General features: G+C 41.6%; 1 protein-coding gene across 1 annotated transcript in view; it reads left to right on the forward strand.

The window, feature by feature from the left end:
* The window catches only part of PCSK5 (proprotein convertase subtilisin/kexin type 5), a 489,089-nt gene extending 480,358 nt beyond the window's left edge, over positions 1–8,731 (forward strand). Inside the window, exon 38 of the mRNA XM_036855671.1 lies at positions 8,676–8,731. Coding sequence (XP_036711566.1) covers positions 8,676–8,683 — 8 coding nt within the window. The 3' untranslated portion in view covers positions 8,684–8,731. The remainder of the gene's footprint in view (positions 1–8,675) is intronic.
* Positions 8,732–8,820: the final 89 nt, after the last annotated feature.

The raw sequence follows: 8,820 nt of genomic DNA on the forward strand, positions 1-8,820 counted from the left end.
TTGTGCACATTAACTGTAGATAAGCCAACCTATTAAAAAGGATTCATGGGGCTTCCCTGGTGGCACAGTGGTTGAGAATCTGCCTGCCAATGCAGGGGACACGGGTTCGAGCCCTGGTCTGGGAAGATCCCACATGCCGCGGAGCAACTGGGCCCGTGAGCCACAACTACTGAGCCTGAGCGTCTGGAGCCTCTGCTCCGCAACAAGAGAGGCCGCGATAGTGAGAGGCCCGCACACCGCGATGAAGAGTGGCCCCCACTCGCCGCAACTGGAGAAAGCCCTCACACAGAAACGAAGACCCAACACAGCCAAAAATAAAAATAATAAATAAATAATAAATAAAAAATTTAAAAAAAAAGGATTCATGAGAAAATAAAGTTTAAAAAGATAAAAAGTATTCATGAGATTCTACCATATAAAAGAAAAAAATTTTAAGAAGTTAAGAATTTCCAAATATGGAATCAGAAGTAGCATCAAATGGGGATAGAAGACTGCTATTTAGTAAAACTGAAGATACAGACTTTAGGTGCTTAATACATACATTTAACATTGGAATAGAGCTTTCAAGATCTGTTCAGAGTTAAGGAGGTCTACTTCAGAGCTCGTGAAAAAAGAAACTGCTCAGTGTACCACCCAACTGAAGAATTAAGTTCAGATGCCAGCAGAGTAGCCTGCATTTTATACTGAAATGTAAGAACTGTAAATAGATTGTGTTTCAAAAAGAAATATATGAATTCTATCAATGCATGCTTGGCACAGACTTTAGATGTAACTGATCACCACACATCAACAATATCTGATAATGAATAAATGAGATCATAATTTGAAGATGTCTTTAGGGTTTCACTTTTAAAACCACCCATGTCTACCTTGCACTGCTCTCAAACATAGGCAAAAAAAAAAAAAAGTCATAAAGTGAAGAAAGATATGAGGAATGAAGTCTGTTTATTCACTTCTGTGGCCCTAGTGACCAACACACTACATGGTACAAAGGCCATTCATTTATTTACAGGAACAAAAATCATTGCATGTGGGTGTCTTCTGAGTTAAGAGTAGAAGTCAGAACTAGGTCCCGTGGTCACATTTAGCTGTAAAGAAGGCTTGAAAACAAGTATTTGGTAAAAGGATATGAGATTATCATGAAGGGTTTAGCACAATCATGACTAATCTTCTGGGGCTTTGCCACCCGGAATAAAATGTTTCCCTCATCCAGGAAGAGGAGGGTAGGACAGGATAGCTGTTAGATAGCCTGACAGGAAAGCCTCTCACTCTAACAAAGTGTTCATTGATAAGAACTGATCCTAGGCTTCAAGGGAAGTGATATAAGCCTTATTAAACTATTAAATGAAAAAAATATATGTTTGTAAAACAGAGAATTATAACTAATACAACAGCAGAACCAGACTGAAGTCAGGAGGATTATCATTCCTCTAAGTTACTGTTTTCAGTGAAGGCACTTTGGTGGCTAGGAGTGTGATTCTGGACCTGATAAGCTGACCCTTGAACAATATGGGTTTGAATTGCACAGGTCCACTTACAAGCAGGTATTTTTCAATAGTAAACACTACACTACTACCTAATTGGTTGAATCCCCAGATGCGGAGGAACCACAGATCCGGAGGGCCGACTATAAACTGTATCCAGATTAACCCTCAGTGTTATTTAGGGGTCAACTATAAATTCTGCTGTATCCTTTAGGCTGCTTTTAGTTATAAATGATAGAAAAGTCAACCCAAACTGGCTTAAATACAAAAGGAATTTATCAGCTCACCTAATCAAAAAGTCTAGGGCTAGGGGATGAAATCAGGTATTGCTGGAAATGGGGCTCAAACCATGGCATCACATATGGGTTTCTCTCCATCTCTTGCCTGTCTTTTGCTATATTGGCTCCATCCTCCCGGGAGGTCTCCCTCACACTGACAGTATGATGGCCTGCAGTGCCAGACTTAGAATTCTCATGGGTCCACATCCAATAGGAAAAAGGCCCTACCTCTGACCCACATCTCAGAAGACACTTATGTGGTATCTCATTGGCTCAGAAAAGGCATTTGCCAGTTTCCAGGTGTAAATACTCCCACTGTGGCCAATTTCAAGCTTCAAATGTGATGTCAATTAATGTGCAGTTGGAAGAAATGTAAAGGGAACCATTACATAGTATTTCTATCACACAGATACATTAGACATCAATAACCTCAAGAACACAGCTAATGTTAAAACGTAAAAGGCAAAATCAGTTTTGCTTGTTACTTGTGTTTTTAATATAACTTCTTTAGTAGAAAGTCTTATAACCTAATTTTTAAATAACAGCTGTCTAACAACTGCTTCACAAGATTCTTGACAAATTAACAGCTGGGTTTCATAAGCTGGGACAAGCCAACTTCAACATACCACCCTTCCACGCTTTTTTGGGTAGAAGCTTTTCCTCTGTGATTGTTTTCTTTCTCTCAATAACAAATATCCAGAATTTCCTGTCTTTTATTTTCCACAAGTTCCCCCACTCCAATGCTCTCAGAAGACAACAAAATAATAATAATAATAATAAAACTATTATTATTATGCTCATTTCCACCAGCAATCAAAGAAAAACAAATTTAATCAATAATGTCTTAGCGGGCTTCCCTGGTGGCGCAGTGGTTAAGAATTCGCCTGCCAATGCAGGACACATGGGTTCGAGCCCTGGTCCGGGAAGATCCCACATGCCTGGAGCAACTAAGCCCACGCACCACAACTAATGAGCCTGCGCTCTAGAGCCTGTGAACCACAACGCCTGGAGCCCATGCTCCGCAACAAGAAAAGCCACCGCAATGAGAAGCCCGCGCACCGCAACAAAGAGTAGCCCCCCGCTCGCTGCAACTAGAGAAAGCCCACGCACAACAACAAAGTCCCAGTGCAGCCAAAAATAAATAAATAAACTAAATAATAATAATAATAATAATGTCTTAGCACACTAAGACATTAAGAACACTAACTCTTTTAATTATAGCACACAATTCTGGAGTTCTATCTACTGCCACCTGTAGTGACATGGACAATTTCATGTATTACTTGGTATAGGGTAAGCGAATGTAATCATTTTTTATTACTGCATAACAAACTGCCACCAATTTAGCATCTTAAATAGCATCCATTTATTATCTCATAATTTTATAAGTCAGAGGTCCAGGTAGGCTTGACTGGGTTCTCTGCTTAGGGTCTAACACGGTCAAAATCAAGGTGTCAACCAGGCTGGCTCTTACCTGGAGGTTCTGGAAAAGAATTGTTTTCCCAGGTATTCAGGGTGCTGACAGAATCCAGTTTCACGTGGCTGTAGCACTGAGGTTCTTGCTTTCTTTTCTGGGTGTAAGTCCGGGGCCACTCAGCTCCTAGAGGCCACTCTCTGGTCGGGTGCATGCCCTCCCCCAGCGCCCTCCTTCAAAGTCAACATCCATGCACTGAATCCTTCTCATGCTCTGAATCTTTCTGATGGTCCCTCTTGCTACCAGCTGGAGGAAACTTGGCATTTAAAAGGCTCCTGTGATTCGTGTGATCCCATTAGGCCCACCTGGAGAATCTCCCTTTGGCTATAGTGTAACAATCACAGGCATGATATCTCATCATATTCAAGGTCCTGGGGATTAGAGTGAGAAATCTTGAGGGGTTATTTTAGGATACTATAACCAATAAAACTCTTTTGGAAATCAGTTTAGCAAAATATGTCGAGTCGTTTCAATGTGTGCTCTAGCTGAATTCACCAGTTCCTTGCTAGGAAATATTATAAACAGAACCAAAGCATTAAAAAAAAAATCATTGTTGTTTATAATTTAAAACTACAACACTCTAAAAGTAAGTTTACAAAGACTATACAAGATACGCTACAATAGTTACATATAATAAGATATAAAAGTTTATGTATACTACCATTTCATGTGTACTTCTGAAATTAAAAATCTATGTGGATTATGCAAGCCAAACTGTAAAAAGCAGAGATAAACAACATTATCTGTCCCCGAAGAGCTTAACACTGAGGTGGAAAAACAAATATGTGTACAAATAACTACAAAATGAGGGAGAATGCAAGCAGTGCAATAATTCGAGGGGAAAAAAAAACAATAAAACCATTGGAACACAGAGACCGTGAGACAAAACAAATCGATGCATCTACATACCTTTTGGGGGAGAAATGTTGAGGGAAATATTTAGGAGAATAAAAGGATCTGCAGAGCTCAGTAACAGCGGACAGTAAGTCTCTATCTCGACTTTCCTATGGCCTGTAAAACGACAAGCACTTTTCACATAAACTTGAAATCACAGGTCAATTTCAGCTGTAAGTAATAAAGAATATTAGTCCTCCAGCAAACCTGGGCCCCCTGAAGTTAGTAGAGGGAAGGCAAACGTATAGCAAGCAGCCAATGTCTTAGGTGGACCCTACCTTCTCTCCCTGCATCATTTCCCCCTTCTTGTGTTCTTGTTTCTCAAGTCACCAATGAACCTAAGAAATGGGAAAGTTCCACAAACGTCAAAAGACATTGGCTCAAGTGCCAGCTTGACAAACTAGGGCCTCACTTCAGTTTCAATAGTTACATATCATTCTGTCCATTCACAAACTATCCCTAAGTATAAAGCTCTTTTTAAAAAAAATCTTGGTGGGTGATGCCCTGATTAGATTCACCATTCCTGTATTCAGTTTTATAAAGATGGTTTGGCATGACAGAAATATCATGAATTTAAGGGTTAATGATTCCTGAGATGAAATTTCAGTCCTGACTCTTTCTTGTGTAGAATCTTCGGCAAGTTACTAAACTTCTCTGATTCTCTACTATGTGTAGGAAACTTGAACTCCAGACTTCCCAAGGTTGCTATGAGAACAAATGAGATCACAAACGCAATGCGCTGGGTATAAAGAAGGGGCTCTAAAGGCGCGAGCTACCCATCCCCCACCCCCAACCCCAACCCCCCCACCCCGCCCCCTGCCCACCACTTCCTCCCATATTGTTTTAGCAGCAGTGAAAGCTTCTTAATAGTCTTCCCTCCCATGAACCTGTATCTTGAAAGGATTTGTGAAGTGAGACTGTGAGGGAGAGACAAGTAGACTGAACTCACCCTTTACACTTAATCTGGACGCAAAGACACACCCACTCAGCACTTGTTAACAAGGCTTCTTCTCATCAAAGCAAATACGCTTGAATGAGTGGCTTTAAGTAACCAGATCATTAAACTGGCTTTTCTTACTTGATTTCTCAACAGACAGAGAAAAACAGAAGATTGTTTTTTCAGAAACCTGAACAGTGATTTCCTCCAAAACCAGGAGAAAATAAAACTCATTCTTCACTGAAGTGATATGTTTTGGTTAAAGGGCCATATATTCCATAACTGACCAAGTGCTTGACCTCTAAGGAAAACTGTTTCTCTCCCCACAGCTTTCCACTCTCTAAAAAGCAACTACAGTTCCCCCCCCCCCCACCGCCAGCAGAAGTTTCTTAATAGAAATCCTATTTATACCTTGACTGTCCAAAAGAATCCATGCTTCTACAGTAAAGCCTCCCCCTCTTCCCAAGTCTTGAAAAACTCAAATGTTAAGGCTTTGGCTCCGAAGCTCCAGGTGATCTTAGCGGTGTGATGAGAACATTGGAAAAGGAAGGATGACAGCAACCCAGTCCTTCTCTAGGTCCCTTTCACTTTGAATCCATATACAAAAACCCTTAGGGTACAGGATTGGAACATGGCCTGAGAAGAGAGTCAGGAAAGCGGGCCCATCTGCACTGTCGAGGTGAAAACTCAGGGAGGCCCCCTTTGCCTCCTTTGGCCTTAAATGGCTGAGCTGAGGACCATGATATAGGTGTCGTGCTTCTCCACTCGGCCAAGCAGCAGCGGCCTGGATTTCAGACGTCAGATTGCAAAGGGAGCTGTGAAACAAGACGGGCAGAGGCAGGAGATCAGCAAGTCAGACAACTAGGTGGAAGCAAGTACAAACCACAGTCTGGGTGCTGCAAGATTGCCAAAAGATGGTACTTGGTCTGGGTTCCAGACAGTCTCAGGCCGGCAGCCTTATAAAGGTGGCTTGAGCAGTATTTTCAGTATTGATCTGTTCCTGGAACAAAGGAACACAGAAACCTAATCAAATTGCTAATCAAGAAGTGACTGGGCAAAGATAGAATCCTCGACAAAGGAGTTTTCAGCCAGACTTTGTGATACTTATCCCTGGGCTATAAAGGGATCGTGAGGGATCTTTGTGACTCTTGCTCTAGGATTATCCAAGAACAATGTCTCTTCTCTCTCCCTCTCTCTTGGCCTGGGATTGGAATTTTTATTCCCCATGATCCCTCTGGCCAAACTCCATGCTGAGTCCTTTACTGCCTTTGTAACTTCCTTTGCAGCACAGCTGTATAACATCTGGATAATTTCTCTGTCCTGTTTTTCTGTTGATTTTCACTTTTAAAGAGCTGTTTGCTGTTTGCCTGTCAAATCAATTTCATCCCTTGTAGGTGGATTTCTGTTGGCCTTAAATAGACTTGCCTCCTAACATTTGCTTGTGAGGATTAAAGGAGATAATGCATGTGAAAGTCTGTGGTAAACCCTAAGGTGTTACACCAATGTTATTTCCCCATTCACCTGTAGTCCATCCTAAGAAGGCAAGCCACTTATACTGTGGAAACTGGGAGAAAGCAAACAATACTCTCAGGCCAACCATCTGGGTGTGGTTTCTCAGAAAACTAATTGGGTCAGTCAGAGGCAGCTACATAATTTGTGGAGCCCAGCATAAAAATTATAAAAGAATTTCAAGATGGTGGCAGCAGAGCATTGAAACTAAGCCTGGGGCCCTTCTAAGAATCAGGCCCTGTGCGACTGCCCAGAGAGCACAGCCGTGAAGCTAAACATGGCTTCAGTATATTCAGAACAACGTGTGGCTTGCAAAATGCATCCACTACTGCATCTACCTCCACCCGCAAATGGGTCAAAGTATTTAGATACAAAAGGTGGTAGGTAGCTTTGGGGAAAAGGAATAAGAAGCTCTTTAAGATCTACAAAACATGTAGATATAAGGAAAACACTGAAGAAGATGTCAAGATATGGAAGAGGAAGAACTTCTTTTCAGAATAAAAAACTTAGGGACTTCCCTGGTAGTCCAGTGGTTAAGACTCTGTCCTTCCAATGCAGGGGGCGTGAGTTTGACCCCTGGTTGGGGAATTAAGATCCCACAAGCCACGGGTGGCATAGCCAAAAAAAAAGAAAAAGAAAAGAATAAAAAGCTTAATTGAAAGACAACTGGTCTTCAAGTCAGGATATCTTCATTTCCATCTAAGCTCTCTGAGACACTGGCCAAGTCATTGAAGATGATGTCAGGGGCTGTGCTTTGTAGTTGTAAACTTGTAAATTGCACAACAATTAAAGCATAATCTTTACTGTTGCCATTTTTAAGGGTAGTTCTTAACCTTTTTAGAAAAGACACACACACATTCTGATTGGGTCCCCACCTATGTGCAGCTGTATACGCCCTCCAAGGCAACAGGTGGGGAGGGCTTTACGTTCTCCCAAATCAGCCTCTCTTTTTGTCCCTTCTCTAGTTTCTACTGCCTCTGGGCTAAAAAGGAATACAAACCACCCTGTCAATTTGTTAACTTTATGTGTAACCTGCGTGGACGTCTTTGCCCTGCTCTAAAGGGCAGAAGGGGCGGGAAGAAGGGCTGGACATACTCACCCAGCCTGACCTTCCTTGGGTTGTGACATCAGAGCTCTGTTTACATGGCTGAAGGACTGGGAGTTTTGGAATGGAGGGAGGGGACCACATGGATGATTCAGGAGGCTACACGACCTCCCTGCTCTTATTTTCCTGCTGGCTTGTCAGCTGCTCTGAGCAGCAAAGAGAGATGAAAGCTGTAAAGTTCTTCTCTGTCGTTTGGCGCCATCTGTTTCCTTTCTTATTCCTTTCCTGAAAACTGTTTTTCAACAAACACAATAAAATAGACAACAGAGGATATCTACAAGAACAAATTCATCTTTCCTCAAGTGTAGATTTGCGGCATCTGCAGAAAAGTTCCCTGTGCCGCTGTTCTTCCCTCCACATCTTGAAGGTACTGGAAAAAAATGAAGGGAAGTGATGCTCCCTTATTTACTGCATCTGGGTGAGGTAGACAGTTCGTGATTCCTGACGTAGAAATGTGTTCAACACATATTTACTATGGACCGAAAATATACCAGGTACCTCATGGGGTTGATGGAGATCAAGTCAAATAAATTGGAAGTTCTTTGGGAGACTGTATGTTCCTTGTTATCTTATTCTACTTTGTATCCTTAACGCACTACAGAGGGCTAACACGCAGTAATTGCTCCGTAAATATTTGTGGAACGCCTCTTTGCCCATAGAAATGGTTGTCTTCAGCTGAACAGCACTAGACTCTCTGCATCTGGGGAAGTTTGCTGTGTCCTTACAGTTACAATGTTATCTTTGGCCAGGGGATGAAATAACCACTTTACAGCAATAATTAGCATTTATCAAGCATCAATACATACCGTTTTTCAAATACTATGAGAACCACTTCGCGTGGATCAACTTATTTAATCCTTTTAACAACCTGATAACTATTATGATCCTTGTTTTACAGGTACGACTCTAAGCCAAAGAAAGGTATAAAATAACTTGCCCAAATCTGCACAGAAACTGACTCCACAGACCTTGTTTCTAATCTCCCAAACTACAGCTGCCTAATCCTTCCAGAACCAAGCACAAGAAGAGCAAATTAAAACAGGGGCTTTCGAACTTCTTTTGACTGTGATCCACAATTTAAAAAACAAAATTTATACCAACACCTCTATAAAACTGAAGGAAAAGTTTCATTACATTTT

Source organism: Balaenoptera musculus, chromosome 6 (genome assembly GCF_009873245.2).
Source record: "Balaenoptera musculus isolate JJ_BM4_2016_0621 chromosome 6, mBalMus1.pri.v3, whole genome shotgun sequence".
In the NCBI taxonomy this organism is placed as follows: Eukaryota; Metazoa; Chordata; class Mammalia; order Artiodactyla; family Balaenopteridae; genus Balaenoptera; species Balaenoptera musculus.